Genomic DNA, 12535 nt, shown 5'->3' with positions numbered 1-12535 from the left:
GGCCGTAAATACTTAATGGCATTCACTGAATCACTGAAGCAAGTGTACAACAGGCTGATGGGCAGACCTCCTTAGAGTGTGAGGCAACAATTTCATTTATTATTAAAGCCACCTTAAATGGGTATTTTTATTTTGGAGCTGAAAGTATCCTAATGATGGTGCTTACTTCTTGTATATTCATCGCACACATAGGCTGTGCTTCTTGAGGACAGAAACAATTTCCTAAAACGTCTTATACTCCACCAGAAAACAAGCACAATAACTGGCATGTAGTACATTAACTAAACATGTTAACTGTTAAATGAATAAACCAAAGAATGAATCAACACACAATGTAACTTGGAAGCTATCTATGTCTAACAGAATTTAGGTTTCTGAAAAAAAATCTCAATTTAGAACACAGGCAAAAGTAAGCAAAACTCTACATTCTTAAGTGTGGACTGCACAGAGTGACTTCCAAGGAGTCAGTACAGTCCTGACTTACAGTACTACTACTTACAGTAGTAAGGGGGGAGGTAACTTACAGTGGAGAAACCTGGCAAATACTACTTCAGCCAGGTGATCAAGGTCTACATCAGCAGTCCCAAACACTGTTGGCAATACGTGTACCCCTTGATTTGACGTAATGAAAATGCCACCTTGCCTCTGTGATCTTCCTCCCAAATACCCATAGTCCAGTCTATTCATGAGAAAAACTTCAGATAAATTCCAATCAAGGGGTACCCTATAATCTACTAACCAATATTTCTTAAAACTGTCAAAGTCATCAAAAACAAGGAAGTCTAAGAAACTGTCATAGCCAAGAAGGGCCTAAAGAGACATGACAGCTAAATGTAATATGATATTCTCTTTTTTACAAGTTATTATCATTTTTTTTTTTTGTAGAGACAGGGTCTCGCTATGTTGCTCAGGATGTTCTTGAACTCCTGGCCTCAGCGATCCTTCTGCCTCAGCCTCTTGAGTCGTGGGGATTACAAGTGTTAGCCACTGTGCCCAGCTAATATGATATTCTGAATGGAATCCTGGAACAGAAAAAGGACATTAGGGAAAAGCTTTAAAAATCTCAATAAACAATGGATGTTAGTTAATAATAATGCACTAGCACCAGTTTATTAGTTGTAACAAATGTACCATACTCATGTAAGATATTAACAGCTGGGGAAACTGTGTGCAAGGGGAAATATGGAAGCTCTGTGTATTATATTCCCAGTTTCTCTGAAAATCTAACACTGTTCTAAAAATAAAGTCTACCAATAAAAAAAAACCTATGTTCTTAAACATTAAATAAAATGATTTGGGGGTTCTAGTTTCTTATAATGACAGAGTACCATGGTTGGACCAACTGTCACACATGTAATTATAAAAGCTGAACTAAACATCAATGAACTAAAAACGAAAATAAGAACAAGTATACTGAGCCAGGCCCAGTGGTTTGTGCCTGTAATCCCAACTACTAAGGAAGCTGAAGTGAGAGGATCACATGAGGTCAGGAATTTGAGATGAGACTGGGCAATACAGTGAGACTCCTGTCTCCAAAAACATAAAGTAAAAATTAGCCAGGCATGGGGCATGTGCCTGCAGTCCCAGGTACTTGAGAGGCTGAGACAGGAGGATCGCTTGAGCCCCTGGAGTTCAAGGTTGTAGTGAGTTATAATCACACCAGTGCACTCCAGCCTGGGCGACAGAGTGGGACGCTGTCAATAAAAATAAACAAACAAACAAACAAACAAACGAATGAATGAACACCAGAGAGAAATCAAAGAAGAGTCTACCTTTCCCTGCCTGCCAACTGTCTACTGTCAACTGTCTACTAATCAGAAAGCATAACTTTGAAAAAATACATGTAAGATTTTTATTTATGTTTTGCCTAAGGGCACTCCCCCATTCACCAGGAAGGGGCTCAAAGTGTTACTAGCAGTTTTGGTGGTCAAAAGAGAGAGTTCTGGGATAAAGAAGCACACATTAACCTGGGGGGAAAATTTGGAAGGGGGACCATCAGAAGGAAGGGAACCAGAAAGAGATGAGCCCCCAAATCTGTAGAAATCCTTGGCTGGCTCATAAACTACAGGCATGAAGTAGACCTCGGGATCAAGCTAAAAGGTGCAGCTGGAAGCTGGAAAAACTCAGTAACTGAGATTAGAGATTTCTGCTGCTCTACCATGAGTGGGGTGCAATGTTGAAGACTGAATTGACCAAGGTAACTGCCAGCCAGAACTAAACTCTCTTTAAAGGAACAAATCAGAATGCATAATCTCTATCATCTACCATTCAGAATGTTCCTTATACAATTTTTTTATTATAAAAATCAGTAGATACATACAAAAATGGAATAAGGAAAAAATATATATACCATGCAAACACCAAAGACAACTAGAATGGCAACCTTAACGTCAATTTAATAGACTTTAAGACAAGGAATACAATCAGAGGTAAATAGGAACATTTCGTAACAATAAAAGGTTCACTAAGAAGACAGAACTATATAAATGTATATGCAAGTAGTAATAGAGCCTCAAGACACAAGAGCAGATACTAACATTTAAAGGGAGAAATGAACAAATCAAAAACTGCAGTTTCAGATTTTAGCATCTGTTTTCTTAAGATGAAAATGCATGGCTAATTTTGAAAAAATTTTAGCATCTCTCCCAGGAATCAATATAACAACTAGATAAAAATTAATTAAGGATATAAAATATTTAAATGTTATCAACCACCCTGACCTAATTGTCATTTATGAAACACTACACTCAATAATTGAGAAATACACATTCTTTTCAAATGTAGGAGGCCAAGCTTGGTAGCTCCTGCCTATAATTCTAGCACTTTGGGGGGCTGAGGCAGGAGGATTGTTTGAGGCCAGGAATTCAAGACCAGCCTGGGCAACACAGCAGGACCCCATCTCTACACACTGTATATATTTTTAAATTTGTTTCCTTTTTAAAAAAACTAGTTAGATTCAGCAGTGGGGGGTTGTATACTAACTTCAGTGACACTAATAATTTTAATAAATTCTGATAACCCACTACCATCAGACCAGCCAAGACCCCGCCTCTATAAAAACTTTTTTAAAAATTAGCCATGCATGGTGGTATATGCTTGTAGTTTCAGCTACTCTGGTGGCTGAAGTGGGAGAATAGCTTGAACCAAGGAGTTCTAGGCTGCAGTGAGCTATGATAACACCATTGCACTTCGCTGTGGGCAACAGAGTGAGACCTGGACTCAAACAAACGAACAAACAAACAAACAAAAAACCCCACCCAGAAATGCACATGGAATAATTCACCAAGACAAGACATATACTGAACCAAAAAAAAAAAAAGTCAATAAATTTTTAAAAATTTGGATCTTACAGATTGTGTTCTCTGACTACAACATAATTAAGTTAGAACTAAATATAAGTAAGGGGCTAGGCACCATGGCTCATGCCTGTAATCCCAGCACTTTGGGAGGCCAAGGCGGGCTGACTGCTTGAGCCCGGGAGTTCAAGACCAGACTGGGCAACATGGCGAAACCCTATGTCTTCAAAAACAAAAATTAACCAGGTGTGGTAGCACACATCTGTGGTCCCACCTACTCAGGAGACTGAGGTGAGAGGATCACCTGAGCCCAGGGACATAAAGGCTGCAATGAGCTGTGACTATACCACTGTATTCCAGCCTGGGTGACAGAGTGAGACCCTGTCTCAAAAAAAAAGAAAAAGAAAAGAAAAGGCTCCCAAATACTTGGAAATTAAATAACCCATTCTCAAATAACTCATAAGCCAAAGTGGAAATTACAAAAATATTCAAAAGTGCTTTAAACTAAATAATAAAGAATGCAACATACTAAAAAGTGTGACACGTAATTAAAGTAATGCTCAGAGAGAAATAGATTGCTTTACATGTATTTATTAAAAAGGAAGAAAGGTTTAAAATTTATTATCTAAATTTTTGTCTTAAGAAACTAGAAAAAGATGCAAATTCAACTCAAAGTAGAAGACAGAAAATAACTGTGTGGCAGGAATCAACGAAAAGATAAATAAGTAACAAAGCCAAAAGTTGGTTCTTTGTTCAATCCTTCAAAAGACTGATAAACGGAACACAAACTACCAATATGCAGAATAAAATGAGGACTACTGCTACAGACCAAGCATAAAAAGAATAACAATGAATAAAATTGTGCCATTGAATTTGACAGCTTTGTTAAAAGAACACAGATTACAAACACTGATAAAACAACCCGATTAGCCACATAATTCAAAGAAACTGAACTTTATAAAAAATCTCTCCACAAAGAAAACACTAGGCTCTGATGGTCTCAACGGTGAACTCTATCAAACACAAGCATGCCTCAAAGATACTGCAGGTTCAGTACCAGGCTACCGCAATAAAGTGAAGATCGCAATAAAGCAAGTCGTACAAAACTTTTGGTTTCCTGGTGCATATAAATGTTTATACTCTAAAGTAGTCTATCAGGTGTTTAACCACATTATGTCTTAAAAAACAATGTCTATACCTTGAAAATCCCGAGGGCCCTAGGATTTTCAGAATGGTAAATGAGCACTGGCTTCAACTTAGTCACCAGCCGCATTAACCGCTAACAAGAGAGTCAGCCTGTCCTTTGAGGCTTTGAGGCCAGGCACTGAGTTCTCCTCTCTAGCTATGAAAGTCCTAGATGATATCTTTTTTATTAGAAGGCTGTTTCACCTACATTGAAAATCTGTTGCTTAAAAAAATGCAACAATCATCTGAGCTTTCAGGAGTTGTATTCTTTTTTGATGGTCTTGGCTTGATGCTGATGGCTGCTGATCAGGGTGGTGGTTGCTGAAGGCTGGGATGACTGTAGCAATTTCTTAAAATAAGACATCAGTGAAGTCTGCTGCATTGACTGACTCTAATTTCTATGAAAGATGTATCTGCAGTATGTGATGCTGTTTGATAGCATTTTATCTAGGGTAGAACTTCTTTCAAAATTGGAGTCAATCATATCCTTTGCCGACTTTTTGATGGGGTTGTTTTTTTCTTGTACATTTGTTTAAGTTCTTTGCAGATTCTGGATATTAGCCCTTTGTCAGATGGGTAGATTGCAAAGCTTTTTCTCCCATTCTGTAGGATGCTTGTTCACTCTGATGATAGTTTCTTTTGCTGTGCAGAAGCTCTTTAATTAGATACCATTTGTCTATTTTGGCTTTTGTACACTTCTCAAAAGAAGACATTTATGCAGCCAACAGACATATGAAAAAATGCTCATCATCACTGGTCATCAGAGAAATGCAAATCAAAACCACAATGAGATACCATCTCACGCCAATTAGAATGGCAATCATTAAAAAGTCAGGAAAACAACAGATGCTAGAGAGGATGTGGAGAAATAGGAATGCTTTTACACTGTTGGTGGGAGTGTAAATTAGTTCAACCATTGTGGAAGACAGTGTGGCAATTCCTCAAGGATCTAGAACTAGAAATACTATTTGACCCAGCGATCCCATTACTGGGTATATACCCAAAGGATTATAAATCATGCTACTATAAAGACACATGCACACATGTTTATTGAGCCACTATTCAGAATAGCAAAGACTTGGAACCAACCCAAATGTCCATCAATGATAGACTGGATTAAGAAAATGTGGCATATACACACCATGGAATACTATGCAGCCATAAAAAAGGATGAGTTCATGTCCTTTGCAGGGACATGGATGAAGCTGGAAATCATCATTCTAAGCAAACTACCACAAGGACAGAAAACCAAACACCACATGTTCTCACTCACAGGTGGGAGTTGAACAATGAGAACACATGGACACAGGGCAGGGAACATCACACACCAGGGTCTGTCGAGGGGTGGGGGGCTGGGGGAGGGATAGCATTAGGAGAAATACCTAATGTAAATGACGAGTTGATGGGTACAGCAAACCAACATGGCACATGTATATCTATGTAACAAACCTGCATGCTGTGCACATGTACCCTAGAACTTAATTAAAAAAAAATTGGAGTCAGTCTCTCAAACCCTGCCACTGCTTTATCAACTAAGTTTATGTAATCCTTTGTTGTCATTTCAACAATGTTCGCGACATCTTCACCAGGTGTAGATGCCATCTTAAGAAACTCCTTTATTTGCATATGGGAAGTAGTTGCTTCCATAAGAGGCAACTGCTGACACATTCAAACTTTACCATGAGATTATAGCAATTCAGTCACATCTTCAGGCTCTACTTCTGAATTCTAGTTCTCTTGCTATTTCCACCACATCCGCAGTTGCTTCCTCCACTGAAGTCTTGAACCCCTCACAGTCATCCATGAGGGTGGGAATCAACTTTTTCCAAACTTCTGTTAATGTTGACATTTTGACTTCCTCTCATGAATCACTAATGTTCTTTAACGGCATCTGGAATGGCGAATCCTTTACAGAAGGTTTTCAATTTACTTTGCCCAGATCCATCAGAGGAATCACTACTCATGGTACACAGAGCATTATGAAGTATGTTTCTTAAATAATGACACTTGAACATCAAAATTAATCCTTGATCCACAGGCTGCAGAATGAATGTTATGTTGGCATGGATGAAAACAACATTAATTTCCTTGTACATCTCCATCAGAGTTCTTGAATGACTAGGGGCATTGTCAATGAGCAGTAATATTTTGAAAGGAGCAGTAGGTCTTCAACAGTGAGTTTAAAATATTCAATATACCACACTGTAAACAGATGTGCTGTCATCCAGGCTTTGCTGTTCCATTTATACAGCACAGGCAGAGTAGATTTAGTATAATTCTTAAAGACCCTAGGATTTTCAGAATGGTAAATGAGCACTGGCTTCAATTTTAAGTCACCAGCTGCATTAGCCCCTAAAAAGAGAGTCAGCCTGTCCTTTAAAGCTTTGAAGCCACGCATTGACTTCTCCTCTCTAGCTATGAAAGTCCTAGATAGTATCTTCTTCTATTAGAAGGCTGTTTCATCTATACTGAAAATATGTTGTTTAGTGCAACCACCTTCATCAATGATCTTAAGTAGGGCATCTGGATAACTTGCTGCAGCTTCTACATCAGCACTAGCTGCTTCACCTTGTGCTTTTATTTTATGGAAATGGCTTCTTTCCTTAAACTTCATGAACCAACCGCTGATAGCTTCAAACTTTTCTTCTTCAGCTTCATCACCTCTCTCGGCTTTCACAGAATTGAAGAGAGTTTTAAGGCCTTGTTCTGGATTAGGCTTTGGCTTAAGGGAATGTTGCGGCTGGTCTGATCTTCTATCCAGACCACTAAAACTATCTCCATATCAGCAATAAGGCTGTTTGGCTTTCTTGTCATTCATGTGTTCACTGGAGTAGCACTTTTAATTTTCTTCAATAACTTTTCCTTTGCATTTACAACTTAGCTAACTGGCACAGGGGGTCCTAGCCTTTGGCCTATCTCAGCTTCTGACATGCCTTCCTCACTAAGCTTAATCATTTCTAGCATTCAATTTAAAGTGTGAGACATGACTCTTCCTTTCACTTGAACCCTTAGAGGCCATTGTAGGGTTATCAACTGGCCTAATTTCCATAATGATGTGTCTCAGCGAATAGGGAGGTCGAAGGAGAGGAAGAGAGACAGGGAATAGCCAGTCAATAGTCAGAACATGCACAATAGGTATGGATTAAGTTTGCTGCCTTACATGGGCACAGTTCACGGCACTCCACAACAATTTCAATAGTGACATCAAAAATCACTTATTACAGATCACCGTAACAGATATAACAGTAAAAAAAATCTGAAACATTGCAAGAATTACCGAAATGTGACACAGAGACAAAGTGAGCACATGCTGCTGGCCAACAGACTTGGTCGATGCAGGGCTGCCACAAGCCCTTCAATTCGTAAAAAATGAAATACGTGCAAAGCACAAGAAAGTGAAGCACAATAAAATGAGATATGCCTCTATTCAATGAAGAAATAATTCCAATCTTACACAAACTTTTTCGGAAAACAATGAAAGTATCACATTCCAATTTAAGAGGCCAGTATAAACCTAACACCAAAAGGGGACAAAAGCATTACAAGAAAATTATAGGTCAGGTGCGGTGGCTCACTCCTGTAATCCCACCACTTTGGGAGGCTGAGACAAGAAAACTGCTTGAGTCCAGGAATTCAAGACCAGCCTGAGCAACACAGCAAGACCCCATATCTCTACAAAAGATAAAAAAATTAGCCAGGAGTGGTGGCATGAGCATGTGGCCCAAGCTACTGAGGTGGCTGAGGTGGGAGGCTTGATTGAGCATGGTAGGTTGAGGCTGTAGTGAGCCAAGACTGCAGCCTGGGTGACAGTGTGAGACCATCTCAATAAAAAAAAAAAAAAAAAGAAAGAAAGGAAAAAGAGAAAGAAAATTGTAGACCTATCTCTCCCTCATGAACACAGATGCAAATATTCTTAACAAAACAGTACCAAATTAGGTTAACATATGTATCAAGTAGGGTGGTAATCCATGAACACAAAGCTGACTTAACCTTCAAACCTCAGTTATTAATAACTCAGTTATTAATATTAATAATTCACCATATAAGCAGAATGAAAAAACTAAATGATCATCAATCAATGCAGATAAAGCATTTTACAACCTCAGTATCTATTCATTGAAAAACTTTCAGTAAACTAGGACTGGAAAGAAACTTCTTCAGCTGGATAATGGATACCTATGAAAAACTATCAATATATTTAATGGTGAAATACCGGACATTTTCACCCCAATACTGGAAACAAGGCTATTATACATTTTAAGCACTTCTATCCAAGGTTGGAAAGGAAGAATTAAAACTGCTCCTATTTATCAATAAGATTCCATAGAAAATCCTAAGGAATCAACAAAAACACTATTGGAGGTAGTAAGTTGAGTTTCACAAGGTGTCAGAATATAAGATCTATATATGAAAACCAATCAATTCCATTTCTATAGAACTGGCAATTCCAATTCCATAGAACTGGAAAATAAACAGCTTTTCCCCCTCCGAGACAGAGTCTTGCCCTGTCGCCCAGGCTGGAATGCAGGGGTGCCTCGGCTCACTGCAACCTCCGCCTCCCGCGTTCAAGCAATTCTCCTGCCTCAGCCACCCAAGTAACTGGGATTACAGGCGCACGCCACCACGCCCAGCTAATTTTTGTATTTTTAGTAGACACAGGGTTTCACCCTGTTGGCCAGGCTGGTCTCGAACTCCTGACTTCGTGATCTGCCCACCTTGGCCTCCCAAAGTGCTGAGATTACAGGCATGAGCCACTGCACCCAGCCTGCTGGAAAATAAACTTTTAAAATTCCACTTATAATAGCAAAAAAGAAAAAAATCAGTTTTTTAAAGATGTACATAACCTGTATAACGAAAACAAAATGGTACTGAGAAAAAACAAGGAAAACATAAACAAATGGAAAGTTATACCATGTTCATTGCCTGGAAGCCTCAGTATATCTTAAAATGTGAATTCTCTTCAATTTAGATTCCACACAATCCATATCATAACCACAGGAGGCTTTTACTTATATAGAAATTAAGAAGATAATTTTAAGTTTTAACAGGAAGGCAAAAGATCTTAGTCAAGCAGTCTTGAATAAAAAGGCAAAGCTGGAAGACATACTGACTTACTTCTAGTTACTATAAAGGTACAGTAGTAATCAAATCAGTGCGTACTCATTTAAGGACAGGCAAACTTATCAATGGAAGAAAAGGGAAGAGTCCAGTAAAAAATATATATATATATATATATTTATACAATTGACTTTGACAAAAGCATCAAAAATTCAATAGAAAAAGTAAAGGCTTTGCAAAAACAGGCACTGGAACAACCCATACCTCATATCACACAGAAAAAACAATTCAAACTATTTGTAAAACGAAAACTATAAAGCTTTAAAAAAAATACAGGAGATATTTTAATAATCTGTAGGTTGGCAAGTATTTCTTACATAGAAACAAAAAAACACTAATAAAAGACAAATAGGATTTCATCAAAATTAAAAATCTCTGCTTATCAAAAGATCCCCTAGGAAAATAAATAGACATGCTATAGCCTGGAGGAAAGTATGCACAACATTTATCTAACAAAGGACATGTACTGAGAATATAAGGAATCCAAACTAAAAGTAAGAGCTAAAAGTATACAACTTGTAAGAAAAAAAATCGATAAATTGGACATTATTGGCCAGGCGCGGTGGCTCATGCCTCTACCTCAACACTTTAGGAGGCCAAGGCAAGCGATCACCTGAGGTCAGGAGTTCAAGACCAGCCTGGCCAACATGGTGAAACCCTATCTCTATCAAAAATACAAAAATTAGCCAAGCGTGGCAGCACATGCCTGTAGTCCCAGCTACTCGGGAGGCTGAAGCAGAACTGCCTGAACCTGGGAGGCAGAGGCTGCAGTAAGCCAAGATGGCACCACTGCGCTCCAGCCTGGGCAACAGAGCGAGACTTTGTCTTAAAATAAGAAAGTAAGTAAGTAAATAAGTAAAATAAAAAGATAAATTGGACATTGTCAAAGTGAAAAATTTATGTGTTTCAAAGAACACTGTCAAGAAAGCAAAAAGACACACCTGTAATCCCAGCATTTGGGAGGCTGAGGCAGGCAGATCATTTGAGGCCAAGAGTTGAGACCAGCCTGCCAACAAGGCAAAACCCCATCTCTATTAAAAATACAAAAAAATTAGCCAGACGTGGTGATGCCTGCCTGCAGTCCCAGGTACTTGGGGAGGCTTAGACACGAGAATCGCTTGAGCTGGGGAGGTGGAGGTTGCAGTAAGCCAAAATCGCGCCACTGCACTCCAGCCTGGGCAACAGAGTGAGGCTCTTGATCTCCAAAAAAAAGAAAAGAAGAAGAAAAAAAGAAACCAAAAAGAGAATACAAAGCCTAGAAATAAATCCATACATTTATGCTCCTTAACATAGATCCCAAAAACATACAATGGAGAAAGAACAGTCTCTTTAATAAATGGTGGTGGGAAAACTAGATATCCACAGGCAGAAGAATGAAATCATAGCCTCATCTCATACCATACATGAAAATCATTATGTTAGAAATTATTGCTGGGTGATGGCCGGGCGCAGCAGCTCATGCCTGTAATCCCAGCACTTTGGGAGGCCGAGGCAGGTGGATCATGAGGTCAGGAGATTGAGACCATCCTGGCTAACACAATGAAACCCCGTCTCTACTAAAAATACAAAAAATTAGCCAGGCATGGTGGTAGGCGCCTGTAGTCCCAGCTACTTGGGAGGCTAAAGCAGGAGAATGGCATGAACCCAGGAGGCGGGGCTTGCAGTGAGCCAAGATCACACCACTGCACTCCAGCCTGGGCGACAGAGTGAGACTCACCTCAAAAAAAAAAAAAAAGAAAGAAATTATTGCTGGGTGATTTATGAGAATTTGTTGTACTATTCCGCTTTAGTTTGAAACTTGCTTTTAAAAAAACCATGTATTTTACAACATTTCCACTATACAGCTGAGCAAAAACCAGAAAGACAAGACAAATTTTATTTTTCCTCTAGAAAACAGGTTTTCATTTGAAGAAATTTAGACAGAAGTAATAAGAGCCAGTTAGGTTTCTTTTGGATAATTTTTAGCAACCTGAAAATATTTTAGATAGGCTACCTTAATGTCCTAATATTTTCTAAATCACTAATTCCCAGCTTCAAAGGAACAATTAGAAGACAAAACCATCTGGTCACCTGTTTGCGTAACAATTCTTCCTGCTTCCGCCTTTCTTCCTCTTCTCTTCTCCTCTCTTCCAGTCTTCTAAGAGCTTCTTCTTGCTGCTGTCTTTCTTCCTCTTCTCGCTGTCGCCTTAATGCAATTTCTTGCTCCCGCTGGCGACGCAGAGCCTCTTCCTAAGGAAAAAAGATGGAGGGTGGGGGGTGGGGGAGGGACTCAGGTCTATCATTCAATTTATTATGTCATATTTGGAAAGTAATAGGCTATCTGCTGCTAAGACTCTGTTAAACAGTAAACATAAAAGTAATCATGATCTGGAGTAAAAAGTATACATGTAAATTGGGGAATTGGACGCATTACAATGAAAAGAAAATTGAATTTAAAATATTAGCAGTTAAATTACAATAAACTGTGAAGTCTACCCTGGTTTCTATATTAGCTACATCATTTACTGATTAACCGTAGAAAGAGCTACATTAGAAGTATAGCTTTGGTTTCTCCACTGGTATCTTTAATCCCTATTTTTTTAATTAACTGGGAACTTAAGGCATAGAGAGGGCAAATCAACATAGCCACCAAAAATTTGGGGTAAGATAAGTTCTCCCAGTCAGAAGTAATGAGTAAAGCCATGTGTCCCAGAACGTGTTCTGAAGATCAAAAGTCCCACCAATACTATTAAGTATTACACAGAAAGAAGTCCTATTGTTGAGATCATTTATAGAAAACTGCGCAACACAGAACTAAACATACTTTTTTACTGCAATAATCCTTAGAGCCTCTATATGCTGCAGTATAGTGTGACTCTAAGAATTAACTGTAGTTCTCATTTCATCTCAGCATGGATCTTTTTTGTTTTTCAAAGAGCGCCTCTTGGGGCCAAAAA

The 12535-nt window shown here is 38.7% G+C and overlaps 1 protein-coding gene across 50 annotated transcripts in view; it reads right to left on the bottom strand.

Moving 5' to 3' along the window:
- Window positions 1–12535, bottom strand: part of GIGYF2 (GRB10 interacting GYF protein 2) — a 160645-nt gene that overhangs the window by 26912 nt on the left and 121198 nt on the right. For all 50 annotated transcript variants that reach the window (XM_001148250.7, XM_063790870.1, XM_063790874.1 and 47 more), the window contains one exon: window positions 11670–11828. In XM_001148250.7, coding sequence (XP_001148250.2) covers window positions 11670–11828 — 159 coding nt within the window. The remainder of the gene's footprint in view (window positions 1–11669; window positions 11829–12535) is intronic.

Source organism: Pan troglodytes, chromosome 13 (assembly GCF_028858775.2).
Source record: "Pan troglodytes isolate AG18354 chromosome 13, NHGRI_mPanTro3-v2.0_pri, whole genome shotgun sequence".
NCBI lineage: Eukaryota > Metazoa > Chordata > Mammalia > Primates > Hominidae > Pan > Pan troglodytes.
This window is presented reverse-complemented; position numbering and strand designations above follow the sequence as displayed.